The sequence below is a fragment of the Rhineura floridana genome, chromosome 2, assembly GCF_030035675.1.
Source record: "Rhineura floridana isolate rRhiFlo1 chromosome 2, rRhiFlo1.hap2, whole genome shotgun sequence".
Taxonomy (NCBI): domain Eukaryota; kingdom Metazoa; phylum Chordata; class Lepidosauria; order Squamata; family Rhineuridae; genus Rhineura; species Rhineura floridana.
Window position 1 is genome coordinate 217,619,751 of NC_084481.1, and position 27,738 is coordinate 217,647,488.

Sequence of the window (27,738 nt, forward strand, 5' to 3'; positions counted from 1 at the left end):
CTGGTCTTCAACTGGTGGGTCGGGACCCACTTTTGGGTCACAGTCTGACCTACAGTGGGTCACTGTACCAACATTACCACCGTAGAAATGTATGGTAGAAAATTCAACTGTGGGTCCCAAAATGCATGTTTGCATTAAAGGTAGGTCTGTGGTCTGAGTCAAAGGCTGAGGATTCTTGATTTAGATCAGGAAAATGGCGGGCAAGAAGAAGAGAGTCTCTCCTCCAGTACCACTACTTTAACCAAAATGAAACTCTAGCGGCTGCTGTATTTTTTTAAAAAGCAACCCATCAGGAGATCCAGTCATAGCTGTACTGCATCACATGTGGTTTGGCCCTAGGGGACACTTTCCCCCTCTTCTGACTTAAGAGGAATTCACCCTTCAGCCTTACAGATCAAAAAAGTTTGCTTTTCGAGTCTGCGAAAGTAAGGGCAAAACTAGATGTGACATTAAATGCATGACTGTGGTTAATGAGTCCGGTTTCCCCCTCCAAAATAACAGATGTTGGCAGGGGAATCCCCTTGGAGGCTGTTATTTAGAAGAAGAAACCTGCACATGCTAAATTCAAACGTGCATTTAACATTACATCTGGATCTAAGAGGAGAATACCTCAATGCACAAGTATTAGTAGTAGTATTACTGGGATGGGTGAATCTTTCTTCTGCTTTTTCTCAATTTATTTATTTGATTCATATCCTGCCCTGCCTCCTAGTAGGAGCCCAGGGTGGCAGTTTCTCATCTTTCCAATCCTGTTCAGTTCTTCACGTGCCCACATCAGTTTGTGATTTTTTTAAAGGTCCTTGTGAAAATTCAGCAGCATCTCAGTGAAAGTTTCTCCTAATCTGCCTAATATACACATTTTTGCAAAGCACTTTCCCCTAATATAATGTATTTTTGTGTGTTATTTTCATTAACATATGCATTTTTACCTTAGCATATGCTTTACCGTAGTATATGCTTTCTTGTGCACATAGCTTGGCTGGAGGGCTGCATTGAAGAACCTGGAGAAGTCTGAATTTCAGATAGCCATGAATGGCTGTGTTTTGGTTCGTTCGCATGTTGTTGCAGAAAATGGGATTTGGTAGTCTGCCTTTAAATATAAACCCAAATAAATTTCTCCCTCATCCCTACTTGTAACCAACTAAGTCATATTCAGAGTAAACTAATTAAAATCAATGGACTTGACTAACCTGCCCATTAATTTCAGGAGGTCTGCTATGACTTAGATACAATCCATCATCATCATCATTTATATACCACCTATTCACTCACTCAGTTATTAGCTCAGTGCCCTGGGCACTTTGCAACTTTAGCAACTGATCTGATCATGGTGACCAGAAGGAGTCAAGTCCAGACCAATGAGCAGACAAAGATCTAACAAGTAGTCTATTCTGAGGTTAGGTATTGTGGGCGGGCTGGCTGGCACTGTTCACTATTTATTTAACTTGTTGCTGGGAGGCACACAAGCAACTCACCTGTGGCACACTGTTTGGGAATTACTGTGCTAAGGTGATCTAACACAGAGCAGAGAGCAGCAGATTCCTTCCCATCCCAAATGGAAGCATTGATTTCATAGTACCATCAAGGTGGGCCACAGAGCTTGAGGCCAACTCTTGCATCCCAAGACTTCTAAAGCTAGAGACTGGTCTGGAAGATCGTGATCAGTTACAGACTCCATTCCTTCTCACTGTGTTTTTTAGAGACTGGCTTTATATTGTATACCCGCCTGAGTTGTTGCTCTTGCTTCTTCTCCTTTCCCCTCCTCCAGGAACGTGGGAGCTTGCGGGTGGGAGCCACCACAGCATTTTATTTATTCATTCATTTATATATACATAGAAGTATTTCTATACTACTATATCATAAAATATCAAGGTGGTTACAACAATAAAATATAAGACATTGGGGGGGGATTCTTTCTCCCTCATTCATACCACAACATTTTGGACCAGGGCTGGCCCTATCATTAGGCAGAGAGAGGCACTTGCCTCAAAAATGGATACTGGGGGTGGAGGGGTGGGAAGCAATGGCAAGGAGTTGGAAGACCAAGTTCTGTGTGCTGTCCTCAGGAGAAATAATGGCCCATGTTGATGTAAGATTCAACTCCAGTCCACTGGAGGGATGGGGGATAAATTCATCAGTTAGCATTTAAAGCTGAATTTATAAAATTTGCACAGCCATCCTTTGAAATTCGCTCTTGTGCAAATTTTGTGATGCAATTCTCCAACCAAATAATGTTTACAAAAATGTGTATATTAGGGGAAAGTGTGCATAAAAATGAATATATTGGTGAAAATAACCTACAAAATGCACTACAGTAGAATAAATTGCTTCAAAAAATGTGTACATTAGGAAAAACCACCTACAAAAATGTGTGCTTTTGGAGAAAATCACACTAAAATGCTTAAGAATTTTCATAAGGATCTTTTTTTTAAAAATAACAAATTGCTGCAGAAATGTGGAGAACTGAATTTAAGCGTGGAAAAATGCGAAACTGAGAGAACTGAAACCGACAGATTCTTCTGTCCCTATGGCCACTGTCAGTCAGCTTCAAATAGGCAGGAGTGGCACCATCTTGCAATTAAGTCCCATCTTTCCCTCTACAATAAGAGGTTGCTGATATTCAGTATATGAATTAGATTGCCTTGGTTTATTTGCCCTTTTTATGGCAGTGTTTGATGGGAGTTGGCTAGGCAGGGCTAGAAGGGGCTAGAAGCGGCAGACTAGGAGCTGTGGGTGGAAGTTCCATCAAAGCAGGGATCATAATGAGCCTCCTTAAGCCAAGAAATAAATTATTTGAGTATCTCCCACAAAGACAAACAAAAAACAGCACAGCTTGCAAAGTTCACCCCACTGGCCCCTAGCATTATTCATCGATGCAAGCGTGAAGTCAAATAACATCCTCCTCCTTCCACTAGAAAAAAACATTGAGATGACTTAGATCTCCTAGCCAAAAAGCTCTCCCTGAAAAAGCAGGAGTTTAGAGTAAAGCTAGTGGTGCTCCAATCAGGAGTACTCAGTGTTGTTGCTGAAACAAGGGAAACCGATCAAAGTGCATCTTAAGAATATGATCGAAAATCAGAATGTGAGGTCCAAAGCCCCGACATCTGCAGGTAGGGATGGGAGATGCCTTTGCCTAAAACTATGTTAGTGTAGACAGTATTGAACTAGATGCACCAATGGGTCTGACAGAGCTCCCTGTGTATAACACAGGTTCCTATGTGCCTATCTTGCCAGAATTTGCTGAATGTTACCTGTATAATTGTCCAGGGATAGCAAAATCCACCCTGAAGATGCTGCACCAATGGTCCTTCTGACAGTGATCACGATAAGCACCTTTCTTTGGTTGAAATCTAAGCAACAGGACTCAGGATGCTTTCTCACTTAACCTTTGTCTCTCTTCTTGCCTCCAGAACAAAATAGTCCTCCCAGAAGGCCAGGGGCACATCCTGCCCAGGATTTCTGCAACATGAGGAATGTCTTTTTTAAAATAATGATGACTGGCAATCCTTGATCATAATGAGTACAAAGTACGTTCTTGGATGCCATCCAAGGCAGGAATTCATGCACAATTCATTTGCTGCATCTTCTTAGGAGACTGGGGATAGCTTCAGATGTGGAAGGGAACTGGGGAAACAAGGCGTGCAGTTGCCATGCATGTCCTGTTTCTGCAGATAATGGCTTGTTGCATTTCTCCTCCATGATTTCCTCTTTGGATGCTGCAGCAAATTAAAGCGTACATTGGCCTCTGCTGTCTCTCTATACGTTAGTGTAGAACAAAGGAACTGGACAAACAAGCAACTTGTCTGTCTAATCAAGAAGCCGCTTCCACAGTGCTTGCTTACAGGAGTTATTAATGGGGCACCCAGATGTAACAATCCAAATCAAAGCATATTGATATGACATTCCCTTTTTCTCTGTCTTGCTCAGGGGTGTTGTGTGCAGTGTACAAACAATGGATTCCAAACACCAATTTTGAAAATGCCTCCAACTGGGATCAAGGCCGAGTCCCATGCGCCAATGATGTCATCCTTTTTCGGAGCAGTGAGGTGTCTGATTTTTTAAAAACATGCACATACAAAAATGTTGCTGTGGTCAGTTTTTCTGGCAACTTGTGGAATCAAGTGCTTAACTGCCTTTGTTTCTTACAGGTTGTGTCGGTCTTTGTCCAGTCATCCTACTCTTTGACAGACATGGTAAGCATACCTGTGATCGTGACTTGTAGAATCAAACACAATAAGAAACATGGTAAAATGTTAGATGAACTGACTTGTTTGCTGTGTTGCAGTAGGACTAGAGATCCATTTTCTGTAGTTCCTAATTTTGTTGTACATGCTGAAAATTGTGCTGTGTTGGCATTATTAAAACAGCAACAACAACCCACCAACTTTACAGCCATCGGTTGGATAATATTGATGTCTGTTCTTCTAAGGAAGATATTTTAAAAGGTAGCTCACAAGCTGCAGTCGAAGAAACTTATTTCTAGTCTGGCAGTGATTTATATATGTACACACACAGGAATTTCACATTTTGTAAATGTAGCAAGAAAGTGGCCTCAAATCTACATCAGTGGCTTTGAACTTTTCTACACTCAGACTAGGGTCTGCTTCCCATGTTAATTTGCTCCCACAGCTTACACTCTAAGTCACCACACCATATTTTAATCCTGATGAGCCATCTACAAAGATATTTAAACCAAAATATTGAACATCTTATGGATTGTTTGAATAAGTATGATTGTACACTATCCAAAGCAGCACAGCAGGAATGGGAACATACATTTTCAGTCTGAGGGCCACATTCCTTTCCAAAGGCCACATGTCTGTCAGGGCAATGATGGATTCTTACTTTTGTACAGTAGTTGACATTCCAGCCACGCAAAATTGAGATGTTTTTACACACACACACACATACACCCCCCCCTCCATTCTCCATCCATAAGAACATAAGAAGAACCCTGCCGGATCAGACCAAAGGCCCATCTGGTCTGGCATCTTGTTCTCACAACGGCCAACCAGATGCCTATGAGAAGTCCTGGACAAGCAAGGGGATGATCATAGTTCAAGGCCACATTCCAGCCAGGCAAAAGCCCTCAAAGAAGATGCAGACCAGAGCCAGTGGTGGTATGTGTGGCCAGAGGAGAGGGTTGTGCCCAGGAGAGGAGGCATGGCCTAGCGAGAGTCCTGAGGGCCAGAGAGAGAGGATTTTGGAGGGCCACATTTGGCCCATGGGCCTCAGAGTCTCCACCTCTGTTTTACGGGATCCTCACTTTCCTGAGGAGCACTGGCAAGAAGATCTTGAAGCAACAGTACTGGGTTAGCTTCTTTCAGATGAAAGAGAGAGCAAGAGCCTGGAGACATAAGGTATCCTTGTAATATTTGTTTTACTTATAAATATAGAAGCAGGGCACAAGCAGAGGCAAAGGGGCACTCCTGGAAACCAGCAGATCTACTGTTCCACATCAGATCCCTGGAGGTCCCTGCTTTCAGCCAACTCATAGATTTTCTTCCTTTCTTGGAATAAATGGCTGCCGCTCAGTGACAGAGCATCTGATTTGAAGGCAGAAAGTTCTGGGTTTACTCCCAATCACTCCTATCTGAAATCCTGGAGAGCCGCTGCCAGTCAGTGTAGATAAACTGAGCTAGATGGACCAATGGCCTGACTTTTATAAGGCAGCTTCCTATGTCCCTTTTCTCTCTTTCTTTCCCGTTACCTCTTCTAAACTGCCTACTATTTATCAGACACTCAGACCTCAAGTGGAGAGTGAGAGTGTCATCCTTTCCAAGCTCTGATCGATATCTCATTCAAAACTAGGGAAGGTCTGTCTGTTTCAGTTCTCTCAGTTTCTCATTTTTCCAATGTTAAATTCAGTTCTCTACATTACTACAGGAATCTGCAATTTTTTTAAAAAAAATCCTCATGAAAATTCTCCACCATTTTAGTGAGAATTTCTCCAAATAAACACATTTTTGCAAGCCATTTCTCATCATTTCACTCCTTTTTGCATGTTACTTTCACTCATGTATTCATTTTTATGAACACTTTCCCCCAATATATGCATTTTTGTAAATGTTGTTTAGCTGGCGAACTGCATCCCAAAATTCTAATAAATTCACATTTTGAAAGATGGCTGTGTTTCGGTTCTCATATTGTTCCGGAAATTGCAAACTGGATACATTCTGCTTGAAATGCGAACTGAATTGAAATTCTCACCCATCCCTATTCAAAACACAAGAGAGACTCTCAGCTACCAGGAGACCATCACCTAACCATTAGCTCCTATTCATGAACATTAGCAGACCCCTAAGAAAGGAATGGTGCCATCAACCACAACACTATCACCCTCTCTTGCCTACCTTCTCTATGTTTCCAGTCTCTACTATCTCTTTAGGAGCCCAAAGCATCCAATCATAGATGTAACTGACTGAGCAGAGCTCTCAGACATGTTCTACAGGGAATAATTCTATATTTGTGAAAGAACCAGGATTCGTGACTGAATGGGTTTTTCCTCTCCTCTTTTGTGTTTTCTTGTTAATGTATTTTTACTTCACCCAAGTGCCTGAGCAGAGAGTGTCTCACAAGAATGGGGTTATGCTCCAAGATGACCCTTTCCATCCAACAGCATCATTTTTAATGATCACGCTAGGGCATTCCTAGAGCATTTAATAGTTTAGCAAGCACACAAGGATGAAGCAAAACATTTTTGCAGTAAATAGCCGTTTGTTGCTGCGGTAAACAATGATTGTGTCAAAATACTTGCCTTTTAATTCCCCGCCCACCACTTTCTTCTTCATTCATCCGGGGAAACTGCAACTGAGGTTGCCACGGTGATTTGATTTTCTCAGCCACTGACTTACCAACCACTATACAGCAGTGTTCCAACCTGTTCTGCAGCTGCATAAGACCGAGTTGAAAGGGCTGCCTTTTTTGAACATGATTCTGCCCAATCATTAGCCCAACTCTAGACCCTACTGCCACTACAAGGACAGTTGGTGGGGACGTATGACAGGGCCTACTCAACTGCAGCACCCAGGCTGGGAGACCCAATTGGAAGTGGAGGCTGGTCCATTAGGGCAAATGAGGCATTGCCCCACCAACCTCGTTCTGCCCTAAGTCAGCCCCCACCTGCCTGCCTTCTGACTTATAACCAGGCCAGGGAGGAACATTGCCAGTCAGCTTCCTCTTCCTCCTTAGTCCTAGTGTTGCCTTTGCAGAACACAGCAGGGAGGAGGATGGGGACAAAACTGGAATCGGTTGGCTCTGGTTCTAGCTACTGCGGGGCTCCCTGCCTTCCTCCTCACCAGCCCCCAATGGGCACCCGCCACCACAGCCAATTGGTCCTCCCTCGATAGGCCTTTTGACTAAGGTGGCCAAATGAAAAAGAGGACAAGGCTCCCACACCTTTAATAGTTGTCTCTCTTGCTGCGTGTATTAATGGGTTTTTAATTTGTGGTTTTGTTGTTTTTGAATGTGTTTTGTGAGCTACCTTGGGAGCCCTTCTGGGCAAGTGGGATGTACACATTTTAAACCAACCAAAGCAGGGGTTAGGAACTTCAGGCCTGGGGCCACATATGGTATCTCTATGTGGCCCGCAAGGCTCTTCCTAAGCAATGTCCTCCTCTCCCCATACCAGTCCTTCTCTGTGCCTTACTTGAGTGCTTTTTGTCTGACTGGAATGTGCCCTGTGAAAATTGCCCAGATGGAGAGAAGCATGCGCAGAAACCTCTGACTTTTGCATGGCTAGAATGTACTGTAGCTTTCTGCACAAAGGTAAGAGTTTCATCTATTGTTCCACCCACTTTTCCCTCTAGCCCCACCCATCACTGGCATTCGGCCCCCAGAAGGTTGACTACAAGGCAACGTGGCCCTTGGACTGAAAAAAGGTTCCCTACTCCTGAACTATACAATGACATGGAAAGGAATAAAACCATCCAACTAGCTAAAAATACTATAATCTAAAATGCCTGGAAAAATAAAAAAGGCTTTAACTTGGTACCCAAAAGAATACAGTGTCAACACCAGGTGCACCTCTCTCGGGAGGGCATTCCAGCATCACGGAACCACCCCACAGAGAAGGGCCTCTCTTTTTTTGCACATGTGATGTCCTTCTCCTACAGATGGAACATAGAGAAGGGGCTCCTCTGATTATCTTAGTGCTCTGAGAGGTTGATATAGCACATTGCACACATACAACTTTACCTTCATACTTCTCTCTTTTCATCTGACTGGGGATCTCTGTGCAGACCTTCCATGAACGTTGCATAGACTCAGAATCGGGGCCTGCTTCCCCTGCCAGGTGCGTTCATTCTACCCTCCATGTCTTCATGTGTCTTGCCATGGTTAATATCCCTTGGCAAGTTGTCCAAGAATGTTTTCACCCTACACTATCTTGACGTTCTATGAATTAATTATGTGCAATATGAAGAACTGCTTCCTATTGTCTACCATGAATCTACCCGCAACAGACTTCTTCGCATCTTCCAGCAGAGCCTTGCATAAGATTGACAGGATTTCTATTTCTGGGGAGGCAGGGTGCCTAATCTCAGTTCTACCCTTTCTAGAAGTCTGGGTCACATCTAATCCACCTATTTCCTTGCTTATTACATGTGCATATACCAACTTTCCTCCAAAGAATTCAGGGCACTGAACATGACTCTCTCCATCCCCACTTTGTTTTCACAACAATGCTATAAGGTAGATTAGTAAGGTACACTGAGTGACTGGCCCAAGATTACTTAGTAAGCTTAATTGCTGAATGGGGATTTGAACTCAGGTCTCTCTAGTCCAGCCTTTCCCAACCAGTGTGCCTCCAGATGTTGTTGGACTACAACTCCCATCTTCCTGACCATTGGCAATGCTGGCTGAGGCTGATGGGAGTTGTGGTGCAACAACATCTGGAGGCACACTGTTTGGGAAAGGCTGCTGTAGTCCAGCAAATAATCTAACCACTAGGCCATGCTGCCTCTCCTTCCTGCCTTTTCCTAATGTCCACTGACAGGCAGCAGAAGGAATTGAGCTAAAATAGTACAGGAAAATGGGTTGGGTGAAGAGGGTCAGTTGGTTCATATCTAGTATAGTTTGGAGAGGGGGTGTCTTGTTTTGTCTCCTTCCTTTATCTTACATTGCTGAGGTATTGCTGGTTTTTTTGTATGAATGCACATGTGCAAGTACATCTGTTCAAATAGCCGCCATAATTTATTCAAGCTGCTTAAACTGCTAATTACTTGGATGTTTTAACAAGACAACATGCTGTGTTTAACTGGTCTATAAACATCCACATGAGGAATTTTGAATCTCCCTATGCATATTTTTTTTAAATGTGGAATTTTAGCAGAAAGGAGATGTACAGGTAGAATGTTTGGAAATGTGGGCCTCACTAGAATTTTAACGCTAAATAGCTCCTATTATTACAAAAGATTTGTGGCTTAATGTTTGTAGTTATTTTGGGCAAGGCACTTCCCATTCAAAAAGAATAGCAAAGTATTTGGTTATGATGCCAATACAAGCCTGTTCCTTCGTTGTTATATAGGGATGTTCATGTTGGAGAATTTCAATGAAAATGGAAACAGGAGTGGACATTGCTAATGTTTGCTTATTTGGTCCCATTCTAGAACATAAATCAGTCCTGTGAAAATGCCTGGTATTTGCTGTTTTGCTGTTTTCAGTCCACAAATGATATGTAATTGATTATGTTCCTCTCCTATTTGCATTGCATTTCCTTTGCCCTGAAATGAATGGGGTGGAATAATGTTATGACAACATAATTTACATAATGAATTATATAAATTACACATGTTATGTAATTTTGCCATAGTGGTCAGTGAGACAAATAACAAAGTTTTTAATGGAAGCCGAACTGCAGCAGAATGGAAACAGTGCTGCACATGATGAATACAGGTCAGAACAGAAAATGATGCCTTCCTATATCTGTATTATTATGTAATTCCCTCTGTTTCCAAAGTTCAGAGGTAAGTGCTAATCCTAATGTAGCCAGAATGGCACTATCCACTCCATGTACACCCAAGCTTGAGTTTGCAGAAGTGCAAAAAATGTTAAGGAAAAAAACCCAAAAGAGGAGGAATCCCAAAATCATCCCAGTGATGACTGAGCATACTCAGTGGCCACAGAAAGCTGACTGACTGTTGGGAAGAAGGCACGGAAAATCAGGTGGGAAGGGAAATGGAATGGAGTATCCTGGAGGAGGGTGTGGGTGACTGACTAGAAGATTAAATAGAAGTATTCCACACTGCAACATTTTGTTGCTGGGCCCATTTACTATTAAAGCTTCCTGATCGTATCAATGATGCCATAACTATTTGTTGCAGAAAGAACACAGAGGTCCTGAAGGAGATGATGGGGTTTAATGGGGTTTCACTCACCCTGAGAGATCAAGTTCATAGTTGGGAGGGCCCCTGGCCCCCACGTACCTGCTAGATGCCACACAGGTGGTATTGGTAGGGAGCAGCTAGATGCCACCCAGGTGGTATTGGTAGGGAGCAGTGCCTTTTGTCAGCTTCTGTTGGTTCACCAACAATGACCCTTCCTTGCCACAGTCATTTGTGTCCTAGTGGCTTCCAGATTAGACTCCTGTAACACCTAATACGAGGGGGTGTCCTTGAAAAATGTTTGGAAACTGCAGCTAGAGCACAATGCTGTGGCCTAGGTACTGAAATGAACTAGACATTTTGATTATATCATGCCAGCTTTGTATGATCTGTGTCAGTTGCTGGTTTGTTTCTGGACTCAATCCAAACTGCCAGTTTTAACCTTTAAATTTCTCAACAGCTTGGGGTTTGTGGGCACCTTAAGAAACATCTTATTCTGCATGTTCCTCCTGACAAGCACTGGTCATTCTCTGAGGCTCCGTTGCAGACCCCTCCCTGTGAAGTACTGCTGGGAGTAATCAGGGGCAGAGATTAAACAAAACCAGAAGTGAAAATATTAATCATTTCTAACAGCTGTAAAACCCACTGGCCCTTCCAAGTTCTTATAGGTATCATTAGGTTCCAGAGAGAGGAACTGCTTAGAGAGTCTTGGTTATCACAGTTCCCCCTGGGTTATCACAGTTCCCCCTGGGGGATTTTGGTCATACAGACAGAACCAGAAATTCTGATTCAGAATCAGCTGGAAACAATTCAAAGGCAGGGTTTGGGGGGAAGACCCCGGTTCATATCTATGCTTAGATGAACTTAAGTACAAATTGTCATTCTGAGCTGTGGTGTCATTAGGGATTTAAGAGAAATTTGATTCAGTTTACATTTAAAGATGAACCTACCTAATTTGCATTTTCCGGAAAAAATATGCTAACTGAAACACGGTCATCTTTCAAAATTTGCATTTCTCTGAATGTAGTTCTCTAGTCCAGTAATGTGTACAAAAATGCATATACTAGGGTAAAGTATGCATTAAAATGCGTGTAATAGGGAAAATAACATACAAAAATGCAGTCTATAAAGGAATATTGCTTTGCAAAACTATGTTTATTGGGAGAAATTATATACAAAAATGTACGTATTAGGAAAAATTTGCACCACAATGCAGATGAATTTTCATGAGGAGTTTTTTTAAAATTACAAACTAATGTGGAAGTGTAGAGAACTGAACTTAAGACTGGAAAAATGAGAAACAGGGAGAAACCAAAACTGACAGATTTTCTCCTATGTGTAAGGATGAGCAAATCTGTCAATCTCAGTTTCTCTGTTTCTCATTTTTCTGATCTTAACTTCACTTCACCCCATTTCTGCATCAGTTTGCAAATATTGTTTTTAAAAGACCTCATGAAAATGCATGCACATTTTTGTATGTATTTCTGCTAATATATCATCATCATCATCATCATTTATTTGTATGCTGCCTTTCCACAGCTGAGCCATGCTCAAGGCAGCTTACAATGTCAAAACATTACATGATTCATTCTAACAGTTACAAAAATAAAACAAAATATAGTCAAATCACAGTCATAAGCAATAAACTAATGGAAACATCTCTATAAATATACAATAAAATTAAGCAATCTCCACATACTTAATAATAATGTCTAACAATAAAATATATGCATTTTTCAAACAATTTCCCTTAATTTAATGCATTTTTGCACATTAATTTTCACCAATATATGCATCTGGCACACTTGCCCCTGATATATGCTTTTTGTACACTTTCGGGGGGTTGAAGAATTGTATCATGAAAGTCAGAGGAGTAAGAATTTTGAAGGATAGCTTTATTTTGGTTTGGCATTGTTTCGGTAAGTGCAAATTAGGTTTTGTTGTTATGTGCCTCCAAGTCGACTACGACTTATGGCGACCCTATCAATCAGTGACCTCCAAGAGCATCTGTCATGAACCACCCTGTTCAGATCTTGTAAGTTCAGGTCTGTGGCTTCCTTTATGGAATCAATCCATCTCTTGTTTGGCCTTCCTCTTTTTCTACTCCCTTCTGTTTTTCCCAGCATTATTATCTTTTCTAATGAATCATGTCTTCTCATTATGTGTCCAAAGTATGATAACCTCAGTTTCATCATTTTAGCTTCTAGTGATAGTTCTGGTTTAATTTGTTCTAACACCCAATTATTTGTCTTTTTCGCAGTCCATGATATGCGCAAAGCTCTCCTCCAACACCACATTTCAAATGAGTTGATTTTTCTCTTACCTGCTTTTTTCACTGTTCAACTTTCACATCCATACATAGAGATTGGAAATACCATGGTCTGAATGATCTTGACTTTAGTGTTCAGTGATACATCTTTGCATTTGAGGACCTTTTCTAGATCTCTCACAGCTGCCCTCCCCAGTCCTAGCCTTCTTCTGATTTCTTGACTATTGTCTCCATTTCAGTTAATGACTGTGCCAAGGTATTGATAATCCTTGACAAGTTCAATGTCCTCATTGTCAACTGTAAAGTTGCATAAATCTTCTGTTGTCATTACTTTAGTCTTTTTGACATTCAGCTGTAGTCCTGCTTTTGTGCTTTCCTCTTTAACTTCCATCAGCGTTCGTTTCAAATCATTACTGGTTTCTGCTAGTAGTATGGTATTGTCTGCATATCTTAAATTATTGATATTTCTCCCTCCAATTTTCACACCTCCTTCATCATGGTCCAATCCCACTTTCTGTATGATATGTTCTGCATATAGATTAAACAAATAGGGTGATAAAATACACCCCTGTCTCACACTCTTTCCAATGGGGAACCAATCAGTTTCTCTGTATTCTGTCCTTATAGTAACCTCTTGTCCAGAGTATAGGTTGCGCATCAGGACAATCAGATGCTGTGGCACCCCCATTTCTTTTAAAGCATTCCATAGTTTTTCATGATCTACACAATCAAAGGCTTTGCTGTAATCTATAAAGCACAGGTTGATTTTCTTCTGAAATCCCTTGGCCCATTCTATTATCCAACGTATGTTTGCAATATGATCTCTGGTGCCTCTTCCCTTTCTAAATCCAGCTTGGACGTCTGGCATTTCTCACTCCATATATGGTAAGAGCCTTTGTTGTCTTGAGCATTACTTTACTTGCATGGGATATTAAGGCAATAGTACGATAATTACTGCATTCCCTGGGATCCCCTTTCTTTGGAATTGGGATGTATATTGAACACTTCCAGTCTGTGGGCCACTGTTTAGTTTTGCATATTTGTTGACAATTTTTTGTCAGAATTGGACAGAAAAGTCTCAGTAACTTGTAGCAACTGTTTTCCATATTTCTTGACAAATGTTAGTCAAAACTTGGTCAGATTCAGTCTCAGTAGCTTGTAGCAACTCTATAGGTATTCCTTCTGTTCCTGGTGATTTGTTTCTTCCAAGTATATTAAGAGCAGCTTTCACCTCACATTCTAAAATTTCTGGTTCTTCATCATATGAATCTGTCATCCTGCATCTCTTGTATAGAGTTCTTCAGTGTATTGCTTCCATCTTCCTTTTGTTTTATCTTGGTCAGTCAGTGTGCTCCACCAGAGTGGTAAGTGGAGGTAACGCAGCCAAAGCTCTGCTCACGGCCAGAGTTCGATTCCAACGGAAGGAGGAAGTCGAATCTCCGGTAAAAGGGGTCGAGGTCCACTCAGCCTTCCATCCATCCGTGGTCAGTAAAATGAGTACCCGGCATATGCTGGGGGGTAAAGAAAGAAAGACCAGGGAAGGAACTGGCAATCCCACCCCTTATATACGGTCTGCCTAGCAAACATCGCAAGACGTCACCCTAAGAGTCGGAAACAACTCGCACTATAAGTGCAGGGACACCTTTACCTTTTTTACCCTGGGTTTAAATTTCTCTAATCTTTTGGAATAGAGCTCTTGTTTTACCTTTTTTGTTGTTGTCTTCTATTTCTATACAATAACTATTGTAAAAGTTCTCTTTGTCCCTACGTATTGGTCGCTGCATTGTTGCATTTAGGGTTCTGACCGTGTTTCTCCTTTTGCTTTTGCTTTCCTTATATCTTGAACCATTTTAAGAGTTTCTTCATCCATTGAGGCCTTGATTTATAACAAGAGGTATTGTCTTTTTGCATTCTTCCCTGATAATGTCTCTGACTTCACTCCATAGTTCTTCTGGTTCTCTATCAAATAAGTGTAAAGCCTCAAATCTGTTCCTTATTTGATCCTATTTGATCTTTATATTCTTCTGGGATGTTATTTAAATTGTATTTTGGCATTATGATTGCTTTGTTGGTCTTCTTTAGCTTTACTCTGATTTTCGATATTACCAGTTCATGATCTGTAGCACAGTCTGCTTCTGGTCTTGTTTTCGCAGAAAGTATGGAACTTCTACCAATTATATATATATAATTTGATTCCTATATTGACCATTTGGTGATGTTCACGTGTACAGTCATCTTTTTGGTTGCTCAAAAAAATGTGTTTTCAAGAAATAAATTATGACTTCACAGAATTGAATAAGTCTTTCTCCTGCTTCATTTCTATCTCCTAGCCCCATTTCCCTGCAATTCCTAGTTCTCCTCTGTTCCCTACTTTTGCATTCCAGTCCCCCATGATTATCAGCACATCTTGTTTTGGTGTGTGATCAATTTCTTCCTGTACGTCTGCGTAAAATCTCTCCAATTCCTCTTCTTCTGCGTTTGCCGTTGGAGCATAGACTTGGATGATGGTTATGTTAATAGGTTTCCCATTAAATCTCATTGATATCACTCACTCAGACCTTGCATTATAGCTATGTTATGCAATCATAACAGATAAATGAATTGACTAAAGCTCATTCGGTTAAAGGTTTCTTTAATCAGTTGTTTTTATCAGCTTAGGAAAAGGGAATGCGGATCATGATAAAGGGTTGCTTTTTGTTTCTGTACAAGATTGTCTATTTTGGGGTCACTGACTGGCTTTTGTGCTTATTTCTTGGCCTCAGCATTCACCATTTGTAATAGTGGATCTCATGAAGATGGAGCAGGGATGCCATGCCAAGTGATGCCATCAGATCTTTGGGGCACAAGACAGGCAGGGCTGTTTCCAGCCCTACCTGGAGATTCTGGCAGTGGGGGCTGATCTGTTAGAGCAAATGGGGCACTCTAAACCTCAGTCTAATGTCATCCAGCCTCCATCTGCCTGCCTTCTTACCTACAAGCAGTCTAGGGGAGTAGCACTGCTGGTCAGCTTCCTCTGCTTCTTTCGTCTCAGTGGTGCCCTTGTTGAACTCAGCAGAGAGAAGAATGGGGACAAAACTAAAATTAGTGGGCTGTCCCTGACCTTGGTCCTGACTCCACCTCCTGTTGGGCTTCTTGCCTTCTGCCCCACCAGTCCCAATGGGGACCAGCCACCACTGGATGCTACGAATTGAGCCCTTCATCCAAGGCCAGGGCCCCACTCCGCAGAATGAGCAGGAGGGGCCCCTAATGCAGCAGGGCTAATCACATTGCCTTCCAAAGAGCCCCCTTCCCACAAAGACCATGAAATCCAAAGTCTAAAAGTACCAAAATGCACCACTGCTGCTATGGGGTGCTATGTTTTAACTGACTTTTGATTCAGAGATCCCGGTTCCCAGTGTGGTTAGGAGCGGCTCTTGATATCACATCTTTTTTAAATCAAACGTTGGCATTTCTATTCCAAGTCTTTTTTTAAAAGTGGCTTGGATAAAGCCTATAAGAGTGTGTGCTGGGCGCTAGGTGACTTTTCCCTTTTATACTTGACATTATACAAAGACACTCTAACTAGAGATTGAGGTAACCTCCATCAGGGTATTTAGTTGTCATCAAGTGAGAGAGGAGAACAGAGGCTCTCCTTATCCCCAAGCAGGGAATCTTTCAAGGGTAAAGATGGAGGGTGGGAGTGAAAAGAAGCATAGCTCTATTTTGAAGTCTTTGCAGTGCTGAGGCTCCTCCGGATCCCTTTTAAAAATCTCAGCATGTCCACACACAATGCACATTCTTCCAAACCCACACCACATTATCCAGCATTAATCTTGCTCCACTTTTAACGGCACCCATAAACCAGCTGCAAGTGGAAATCTGATAGGAACGGAGAGGCAAGAACAGGCTGCTGTAGTTTGCTTCCCAGCTGGCTGGTTTCACCCTCTGCATTTTCACCAAGGAGGCATGGCATTAAATATTTAAACGGCCCTGGTTATTCTTTCCTCTTCTGCAGGGTTTTCTTTAAGAGCTTAAATCCTGCACAGCTCCCAAGCACCTATAGTTCCACAACTGAATCTAATTTCTGAAATGGGCACAGGGGAGTAGATGAAAGTAAGATTTAGCCACACACTTTAGCATTAAAGTGATAGGGCTGGCTAAGGATAGGGAAGAAATTGATTCAGTCTGCATTTCAAGACGAACTTGCCCAATTCGCACATCCCAAAACATAGCCAAGCTTCCAAATTTGCGCTTCTCTCAGTTTTGCCATGCAGTTCTCCAGCCAAATAATGTGTACAAACATGCATATACTAGGGTGAAGTCTGCATACAAATGCATTATATTGCAATACTTCAGTTAACGAAGTAGACACATTCCTAGACATTACTTCTTTTAACAGAAACTTTGGTATCAAAGGTAGGAATAACATGGAAAGAATAGGGATAATTTCCTACATCACAAAAAAGAAGAGCAGTTCAACATATTTCAGCAAACTTTTTATTCAAAACTAACAATATGCATGTCTGAAATGAAACAGTCAGGTCAGGTAAGCCTTGCACACAGGCCACTTGAAGGCTTCTTCCAAAATGCATCCAGGGATGCCTGCCTTGACTTTTTTCTTTTATCATCTAGCATCTTGCTACAGCAGTCTAAAGCTTTGAGCACAGTTCCCTCCATACACTCAAGCAAGCAGTCAAGGGGCAGCTACCACCACCCATGTTTGCGCTCTCTCTCTCTCTCTCTCTGTCATCCTCTCCTACACTCGAGCAGATGTGTCTGCAGTAAGCAGTGCTTCCAGAGCATCCAAAGCACTGTTTACTGTGGAGATGCCTGCGCCACCTGGGAAGGAGTACCATTCTATCCACGCGTGAGAGAGCTGCCTGCTATCCAGTAGACAAGGAGCCACATTCTGACTATGTCAGAGTGTGTGCCCCTGCACACCCTGCACACCCCAAAAAGACTTTGTTAAAAGGAGGATTTCTTAACTGAGGTATTACTGTATTCTTGACTATAACATAGAAAAATGCATTATGTTAGAGTAGGTTACTTTGCCAAAATGTGTATATTACACAAAATTGCATACAAACGTGTATATTTTAGGAGATGTTCACCCAAAAATCCTAATAAATTTTCATGAGGACTTTTTTTTTAAATCAAACTGACATGGAAATGTAGAGATCTGGATTTAAGTCTAGAAAAATGAGAAAATGAGAGAAGCCATTGCTGATAGTTTTGCCCATCCATAGGGCAGGCTCATCACTACAGACATCTCTGCATATTGCCAAGCAAAGTTAGAGGCAGCCATTAGTTTCTCTAGAACAGCACTGGGCAGACTTTGGGCTTGTGGGACCTACTTTTACCAGAAGGCTGTGATCCACTAGCTGGAGACAGATGCAAATGGCATTAAAGAATTCTGAGCCCAGGTGTCTGAGAACCAGAACTGAATGGAGCTCACTGTCCTTTCACACACAAATCCACTCCTGCCCCTCCCCCATCTTTCTTCATTTCAGCAGTATAATTTAGGGTGAAGGAAGTCATTTTTGCTGCTGCCATTCTTAAATGATTGGGAGTCAGAAATATTTGCTGTTCAAATCACCCAGATATCTACCAGCAGATCCATTCCTGATCTACCTTCTGCCCACCCCTCTAGAGAGCTGAAGGCAGTCTGAAAATGGGATTGATGCTTGTGATGGATACACTCATCCTACTTTTGCCTCTGATTAAACAAGTTTTGCAGGTTATTGTATGGCTTTGAAATGCATACAACCTGTTTGACCAGAAGTGGCAGTGGGGGAAAAGACACATGTATGGGCACACAATGAAAAGTAAAAACTCTCACAAATCACTTTGAACTCTCTTAGAAAATGTCCCCATTTGATTTCTGGAGCCCCAAACTCTAGATATAAAAATTAAGGAGTTGTTCACTCATCAAACCTTGTAGGTAACTTATTATACAGCCTTCAAACTTATGACTCTTATTTGTGCCTTCAGCTCTGCTTGGCGGTTCTCAAGAACAAATGTATATTCTGAGCTTTCCTTTTGTATAACTATCTAGCAGGGAATCAAGTATTATTACAGTTATATCAGCTTATTATGCATGCAGAGGCACTAGGCTGGATTGAACAGAAATTATCTGTCCTTGGTGAGGTCACAGCTCAGACCTTCATTTGCATTTCCCCCTCAAAAGACAGATCTTAGAAAGGCCCCTTTATCTTTTCTCTTCATTGCTAAATTTGGTGCAGTGTCTGTGAAAGCTTTGGGATGCCTAGCTGGAGATCAGTGAGCTGCCTCTCTCTTATTCTGCCAGATTCACTAAGGCCAGTGTGGGGAACCTTTGGCCCTCCAGATGTTGATGAAAGAATGGCCAGTGGCCAGGGATGATGGGAGTTGTAATTCAGCAACATCTGGAGGGCCAAAAATTCCCCACATCATCACAAAGGCATGGGGAAGCTCAGGCCTGTGGACCAAATGCAGCCTTCCAGGTTTCCCTGGGAAGAGGGACTAATAGTTAAACCACTTTGGGAATTGTAGCTCTGTGGGGGGAATATGGGCTTCATAGTCACTCTTGCACTCTTATAATAAATAACAGTTCCCAGGATTCTTTGGGGGAAGCCCTGAATGTTTAAAATGGTATGATACTGCTTTAAATGTAAGGTGCAGATGTGGCCACACTCAATGCATGTATTTAGTTAAAAGAAGCGGGCTTGAAAATGGAAATGTATTACCTTCAAGTCTATCCCGACTTATGGTGACCCTTTGAATAGGGTTTTCATGGTAAGCAGTATTCAGAGGGGGTTTACCATTGCCTCCCTCTGAGGCTAGTCCTCCCCAGCTGGCTGGGGCCTGCTCAGCTTGCCACAGCTGCACAAGCCAGCCCCTTCTTTGTCCGCAACTGCCAGCGGGGGGCAACTGGGCTTCTTGGGACTGTGCATCTTGCCCACGGCTGCACAGGTGGCAGGGCATGTAACCTTGAGCCACTCACTGTGGGGGTGATCTTTAGCTGGCCCTTGACAACCAGGAGACATGAGCAGGGATTTGAACTCACAGACTCTGGACTCCCAGCCAGGCTCTCCTCCCCACTGTGCTATACCAGCTGTCTTATCTAGAAGTAAATCCCAGCAAGCCCAACTGGTTCAGAGGAAATGTGTAGGATGGGCATGTAAAGGGCATTTTGCACATTATTATACAGATGTTAAGGTTTCCTACTGACTTTATTGAACAAAGTACCTCAGCCCATCACAACTCTCTGTCAAGGCTCAACGAGTTCTGAGGTAAGCAGCATGGCTAATCAGGCCAGTGATCAGGGTCTGAAGCAGGCAGACAAGAATCCAACCGCCGGAGGCAGAGGATGTGGTCTTATGAGGGGCTGGTGATAGTATTCTGGAAGGGACACGTTGAAACTGTTTAGCACCGAGACAAGTTGCACAAACTGGGAAGACAAGCCTAGGAGAGTTAGTATATAAAGCCCGCAGTGGTGTGACTGGCTCTTCAGATCACCTGATTTCTTCTGGACTGATTGGTTGCTGTTGCTGTTCCTGCCACTGCTGCAGGAAGTAGTTCCTCCAAACAAGGTACCCATACACAAAACTGTGTACCATGAGTGCAGGTGTGAAGCTGCCTCAGTTGAAATGTAACAAACAAGTGGCCATACAGCCTAGAGCTGTGGGGCTTGGCATCATTCATAAATCTAAGCCTGCCTTGGGACTGTGATCTCAAAGACGCCTTTTGTGCAACAATGGCTTCATCTCAATCTCCCCCAGAAGCCGCTGAAACAGGGCAAAAGCCAATTCTGTTGAGCCAGCACCATAGGGCTGCTGAATGTGGGCATTTGTGAAAGGGAAAGCTCTGTAGATGTAAATATATGGAGGGGCAGTTTTATTCATTCAGGCAGGAGTTGCCAATATTTGGGAGTCGCTTCCATTTTTGAGCAGCAGATGGGAAGGTGAGACGTGGTCATAGCAACCCCCTGATGTTAGCAGTGCACTGTTCTTCACTCTTGTGCTGAAATTCCCAGTCTCTTGCTTGTGTGGAAAATGCAGGCTGTATCGACAAATCACATCCTCCTCTTCAATTATAAATAAAGGGCAACAAAGATACATGCAGCTTCAGCTGATGCCTCTGAAGAAAGAGGCGCTGACAGGTGCTCACAGTGCATTTCTCTTGGAAGCCTCAGGATCAAGAGATGGTCAGAGAAGAAGAAACAGACAGGGCTGAACTGGCGACAGAATGTAGCATCTCTCTTTGGCCACTCTCTCCCACCCCCACCAGAGACCTAAGGCCAGTGACTCACATCTTCAGGGACTGGTCCACCGAGCACGGCATCATTGCTGTCTAGGCTGGCAAGGTGAAGGAAAACAAATGAAAAAGACTGCTGGCAGGAAAAAGGCAGAAGGTGGCAATGCCTAACAAGGGTTTGGGGTCCCAGCGGTTTATTCTTAGCCTCCTAATTGGTATGGGAAGAATGTACTAAACTTTGCTTCAGGATTCTTGTGGCTGGCAGGAAGGCTGATTTTGAAATGCCAGGTGCTCTCCAGAGAGGCAATTCCTACCCAATTGAAATGTTCCACTGAAGTCCTAACGGCCTCAGATGTTTTCCCACCCCTTTCCCTTTTCGTCTAAAATAACAGGGATGCTGGTTTTTTAAAAAGGAGAGAGAGATCTGAGAGGGATTATGACAATTCACATTAAGGTGATCAGGCAAATCTCAGGGACAGGCTATTAGGGGCGGGGTGGGGTACATTCAGGGATGGGGAGAGATTTGATTCAGTTTGCATTTAAACAAACTACCTCACTTTCTGAAACCCATCCACACCAGACATTTATTCCACTATTATTCCACTTTAAACAGTCATGGCTTACCTCAAAGAATCCTGGGAACTGCAGTTTGTGAAGGGTACTGAAAGCTGTTAGAAGATTCCTGTTCTCACAGAGCTACAATTCTCAAGTTACTGGGAAGAGGAAATGAAAGTTAAACCGCAATGGCAAATTGTAGCTCTGTGAAGAGAATAGGGGTCTCTTAACAACACTAAGCACCCTTCACAAACTACACTTCCCAGGATTCTTTGGGGGAAGCCATGACTGTTTGAAGTGGAATAATAATGGAATAAATGGCTGGTGGGAATGTGGCCTAAGTGAAGCGAAACACAGCTGTCCTTCGAAATGCACACTTCTCTGAATTTTGCAGTGCAGTTCTCCAGCAAAGTAATGTGTACAGAAAATGTTTATTTTATTTTATTAATTAATTTGTTAGTCACTTTTCTTTACAAAGTGAACCGAACGTGACTTACAATCGATAAACTAGCTGGATAAATTCCTATAAGACTTAGGGCTCATCCAGACGACTGCAAAATGTGTGACACGCCCTCTATGTGTGTTCATTAATTTTCGGTTGTCCAAATGACGTCTCGCACTGTTACACATTTTCGTGGGTTAAATCGGCTCCTTGCAATACCGGCAAAAATATGATTTGCTGTTTAAAATCGGGAATCATCCGCTGTGCCTTCAGGAGGTAGAATGCAATACCATGGACTTTACAGCTGATGGGTGGTTCTTGGGCATTTCCCCTTGCCCCTTCTCATTCCAGCCAATCACGTATCTGCACTTTTGTGCATGTGTGAGAATAAGCCCGGGAAAATTGAACTAATCATCACAATGGGGGGGTGTTGGGGGGGTGTCTGCAACTACTGCGCAGATGCATTTTATTTTTTGCCAGCCTGCAAGCTGGGCGGCCACTCTGGGTGAGATCTGCAATGCACAGCAAGCGAGAAAGGGGCTGCTGGTCAGTTTCATGCCTGCCTCTGGAAAGCTTTGTCAATTTCATTCTACTCGCTGAGGTTTTTGTTTCAAATCATTTCGCGGCTGGAAGGAAAGGGAGAAGGAGGGGGGGTGACACGTTTTTTGCTTTTTTGGAGAAATAAGTGCAATTGCCAGTGTGTGTATCTCCTTAAATATCCATACAGGCAGAAAAGCATACATTCCATAAAGGCATAAAAGCATACATAAGCATAATATCGCAAATACAAACAAGAAAGCAAGCAGGCTTCAAATGGGTAGACATGGTGGCCTGGTCTACCCATTGAAATGCATAGACTTTCCGGACGCCAGGTCTACCCATTGAAATGCCAGATTTACTCACTTAAATGCATTGGCTGTTGTGACGCCAGGTCTACCCACTGAGACGCATGGGCTTTTCTGCCCCCAGTTCTACCCATTGAAAGTAATGGGCATTCCCTGCCCTGCATATGAGTGGTTTGCTACAGTGTCCCCGCCGCCCGGAACCATAGAGACTGGAGAACCATAGAGCAAGAAATGTGTCACCCCCTCTCCTTCTCCCTTTCCTTCCAGTGGCGAAATGATTTGAAACAAAAACCCCAGCAAGTAGAATGAAATTGACAAAGCTTTCCAGAGGCAGGCGTGAAACCGACCAGCAGACCCTTTCTTGTTTGTATTTGCGATATTCTGCTTAAATGAATGTATGCTTTTCTGCCTTTATGGATATTTAAGGAGATACACATGCTGGCAATTGCACTTATTTCTCCAAAAAAGCAAGAAACGTGTCACCCCCCTCCTTCCGGCGGTGAAATGATTTGAAACAAAAACCCCAGCGAGTAGAATGAAATTGACAAAGCTTTCCGGAGGCAGGCTGAAACCAACCACCCCCCTCCTTCTCCCTTTCCTTCCACGGCGACAACTCCTTTACAGCCATATTGTGCTTCGTTGCAAAGGGGGAGAGGAGCATACGTCATTTTTTTGCTGACCAATTGGTTGATAGGGGGAGGTTTTAGAGGCGGAGCTTGGAAAAAGCGAAAAGAATGTAGGGGTCTTACCGCTGCGTGTGCGGGTGCAAAAAAGCATTTTTTTTAATTGGGAAAGAGCGAACTAAAAGGCAAAGTGAGGACTATCAGATGACAAACCGAATATGGAAACCATGGATTATCTCGCTCCGTTTGGATAAACCCTTAATTTCTACTTGGAAGGAGGTGGAAAAGCTACCTCAATTGGAAGTTCAGGACAATACTATTTTCTTACGCCAGTGCTAGTCAGACACAAAACAATGAGAACTGTACATTGATAGTTTTGGTGTTGCAGAAATTCTCTGGTAAGCAAAAGAACACAGAACATTAATATATGTCTGGTTCAGTTACAGAGCTGAAGCAATGCTAAACAAATGCACTGCTTCTTTTTTGTTTTGTTTTATATAGGTATTTATATAAACTTTCTTATAAAGCATACTTTTTTTACAATCTTTAGAATGGTTACATATTTTTCTAAACGATGCAAAATGCATTCCATATAAAAAAATGTTATGTAGCTATCCAGGTTTTACATGTAGTTTTCTTCTTCTTTTTATATACAATTGCATAGATGTGTAAAACCTGCCATTGCTAACAAAACAGTAACAGACTTAAGAAACTACTGAAACCTACTGTATAGTGCCACTACCCTTCACAAAAATATAGATTTGTTTTCATGTAAACTCTTACAGTCTAATCCTTTGGTCATATGAATATTATAAAAACCACACGGGTACTGAAGTTGTAAAACACATGTTGCTATAATGGATAAAATGTACATTAAAATGCATGTATTAGTGAAATAACATACTAATATGCTTTATGTATCCTTCCACCTGCTGCGCTTCACCAAAGCTTTGAGTTTGGGGGAGACAGAAAACTCCCTGACTAAAGTTTGCGGCAGGTGCTGAGCAGGAAAAGGGGGCAGGGTGAGGGGGTACCAGGAAGGGAGGGATGCAACGGTGGTGGCTGGTTGCTGAGTGAGTGAGTGAGCGAGCGCTCATACGTACACAAACAAACAGGTGGGCAGGAAGGAGGGAGGGGAGGCAGTGGCCTGCCCAGACCCCTTCCCAGCAAGCAGAGAGCAAGGATGGCTCCTCTGGGAAAGGGCGGCCTGAGCCTTCGGCGTATGCATGAATCATGTATGCGTGGCTGGGCGGGAGCCTGGAAAGCCAGAGATCCAGGTATTTGGGGGGTGAGCTGACCAGAGACTGGAGAGGGCCCACAGATTCCTGAGTCTCCAGTGGAAAAACGGAGGTCTGGCATCCCTATTTAGTGTAGTGGCACCTACCCTTTGGAATTCCCTCCCCTTAAATATTAGACAGCGCCATCTCTGTTATCTTTTCGGCGGCTACTGAAGACCTACCTCTTTCAACAAGCCTTTTAAGTAGAGACCTTATCCCAGTCTGCCTCTGTGTTGGAATTGCTTTTTAAGATATATTTATACCTTCTTTAAAGCGTTTTGTTTTGTTTTTAAAGATGTTTTGTTTTAATATGTATTTTAATGGTTGTTTTGTTTTAATATATTTTAAAGTCTGTTTTTATGATGTTTTAAAGTGTTTTTAGTGCTTTTGTTTGCTGCCCTGGGCTCCTGCTGGGAGAAAGAGTGGGACATAAATTTAATTAATTAATTAATGGTGATGATGATGTGATTTGGAGGGATTCACGGGGCTTATTCATATGAACACTTTAAGGCTTTCTGAGAACTCAAATTCAGTGGGTTTGGGCTGACTCTTCTCCCCATAGTGAAGCTACCCATGTGTAATACAACAGGAGGACGACATGACTAAGCTGACCTTGAGAAGTGTCATGTGAGGAGGTGTTGGGTGCATAAGATAATAATCAGCAACAGAGAGATTCCCGTGTAAAAACAGAGGGCCTCTTAGCAGGAACATACGGCGTAAATTTAAATATATATAAACAGTCTTGGGCTACTGAGAAATTCTGCTGCGCTGGCAAGAAATACTGCTAGCCTCCAGTCAGATTTAGGAGGTGAATGCTAGATTCCTTCCCAGCCAGTAGATCCTTTGATCAGACAGTGCAAGGCCAGCCTTACCATTAGGAAACGTGAAGTGGCTGCCTCAGGCAGCAGATGGTGGAGGGGGGGACCCTCCCCTGGCTTTCCTCCTGAGCAGGGGTGCCATCAGGATTTCCTGGGCCCAGCACACTGCATGTGGATCCCCCCCGTCTCCCTGACAATCTGTTGGCAAGAACTGTTGTTTATATACACATATTAACTTACCCTAGCCTACTTCACAGGGCTGTTGCAAATATAAAAGGAGGGAAGGGAGGATTATGTACACATTCTTGAGCTCCTGGATGAAAAAGCAAGATTCAAATATATTATTTCATTCACAGATCATGTAAAGAAAGCCAGAAAAGCAGCCCCCTTGCTTTAACTTCAACATTTTAGAGTCCTGATATTTACAGCAAAATATCAAAACAAAACAAACAAGTGTGCCAACCCAAAAAACAAAAAGCAAAAAAATACTCTTAAGTGTGTGCAGTTTCACAGCTTTGATATCTAAAGTACCAATTCTCAGCCTAGCCTATCTCATAGGGCTGTTGTGAAAATAAAAGGGAGAGGGGGAAGACACTATACACAGCCTTGAGCTTCTGGGAGGAAGATCAAGATACAAATCAGTTAACTGACATGGCTTCCATCAAAGGGACCTGAGGACTGCAGTTTTGACAGGGTGCTGAAAAGTCTCTGTTGAAGATGATATTTTATTTGCTTATTTTCTAATATTTATTCCCCTGCTGACTTGCTTGAAGGGTTTGCTCAGTTGTTCACAATGAGATATGAAAAAGTCCCATCAAAGAACGGTTGTTCACAGGGTCCTCTAGGAAGGGGAATAACTGTTAAAGGAATCTGAAGTCTGTACTGTGGTGTAGTGGTTAAGGTGTTGGACTATGACCTGGGAGACGAGGGTTCGAATCCCCACATAGCCATGAAGCTCACTGGGTGACCTTGGGTCAATCACTGCCTCTCAGCCTCATGAAAACCCTATTCATTTTATATTTTATATTTTATGTACACCGCCCAGAGAGCTTGCTATGGGCGGTATAAAAGTTCAATCAAATAAAATAAATAAATAAAATAAAATTCATAGGGTCGCCATAAGTTGGAATCGACTTGAAGGCAGTACATTTACATGTAGATATTGCTATGGATATGCCCCAAACATATAGGTATGGATGTCAACAGTTTTTCTCTCCTTCTCCATATGTAACGTTACCATAACCTGTAGGAGTGGTTGGGATCAAGTAAGGCTCAGATACCTTTAGGTCAGCCTTTGCCAACCTGCTGCCCTTCTGATCTTTTGGACTACAACTCCCATCAGTCCCAACCAGCACATGGCACCAGGTTGGCGAAGGTTGCTTTTATGGTCTGATGACAGGAAGGGTTCACACCAGGGAAGAGACCCATATCCCCCTCCAGAGAACTGCTCCAGTTCATAACATGCCCACTAATGCATCACCCGAAAAAGAGGAAATGCATCATATGAAGCTGTCTTATATCAGATCAGAGCATTGGTCCATCTAGCTCAATATTGTTGACACTGACTGGCAGTGACTCTCCAAGGCTTCAGTCAGGAGTCCTACCTAGCTCTACCTGGAGATGCTGGGGATTGAAACTCGGGCCTTGTGCATGCAAAGCATGTGCTTCAGCACTGACCTGTGGCCCTTCCCACTAAACAATGGTCCTTTCCCATAGCTAAAAACACAGATTTTCAGAAAAAAATGAATCTGGTAATTTATAAGTATAAAAGCAAACTGGGAAATGATGACTACGATTTAAATAGAAATGCAATGCATTTTTCCATAATTGGAAAGGCTGTGACCAGTGTGCCTATGCAGTCAGCCCTCCAGGTGCTACATGTTGGTGGACAACTTCAAGGCTCATCAGCTTTCCGTATGGTTCTTGATCTTTAAACAGGATAAGGACCAGCCAGCCCCTCAAACAGAGGACTGTCCTCTGTAAAGTAGGGCACATGGCCACTCTAGCAGTACCTCTACCTAAGTTCTGCCATCCCATCATGTGGAGTAACACCAGAAATCAGAACAGAGGTAAACAATATTGTTTTTGTTGCTTTATAAAGGAAGATCTAAAAACTATAGGGCCAATTGCTTTGCACAGGCTAGTCTGTCATTGCAAGTGGGTTACTTGTGTGCATGAATGGCAGAAGGTGTTTTTTGTTTGCTCCTGAGCAGCAAAAAATAAAAATATAGGATATTTCTGCTCCAAACAGCTCCTTCCCTGAGCTTGATCAATACATCATTTAGCAGCAGTGCTCCCAGCAAAATGAACATCAGTTCCACTATTGACAATAGCCCAGTGTTAAGAAGATTGTTCCATCAGATTGCGTTAGAA

The 27,738-nt window shown here is 42.6% G+C and overlaps 1 protein-coding gene across 1 annotated transcript in view; it reads left to right on the top strand.

Annotated features, from left to right (window-relative positions):
* AMN (amnion associated transmembrane protein) overlaps nucleotides 1–27,738 on the top strand; it is a 106,184-nt gene that overhangs the window by 4,849 nt on the left and 73,597 nt on the right. Inside the window, exons 2-3 of the mRNA XM_061613277.1 lie at nucleotides 3,928–4,046; nucleotides 4,149–4,193. Coding sequence (XP_061469261.1) covers nucleotides 3,928–4,046; nucleotides 4,149–4,193 — 164 coding nt within the window. The remainder of the gene's footprint in view (nucleotides 1–3,927; nucleotides 4,047–4,148; nucleotides 4,194–27,738) is intronic.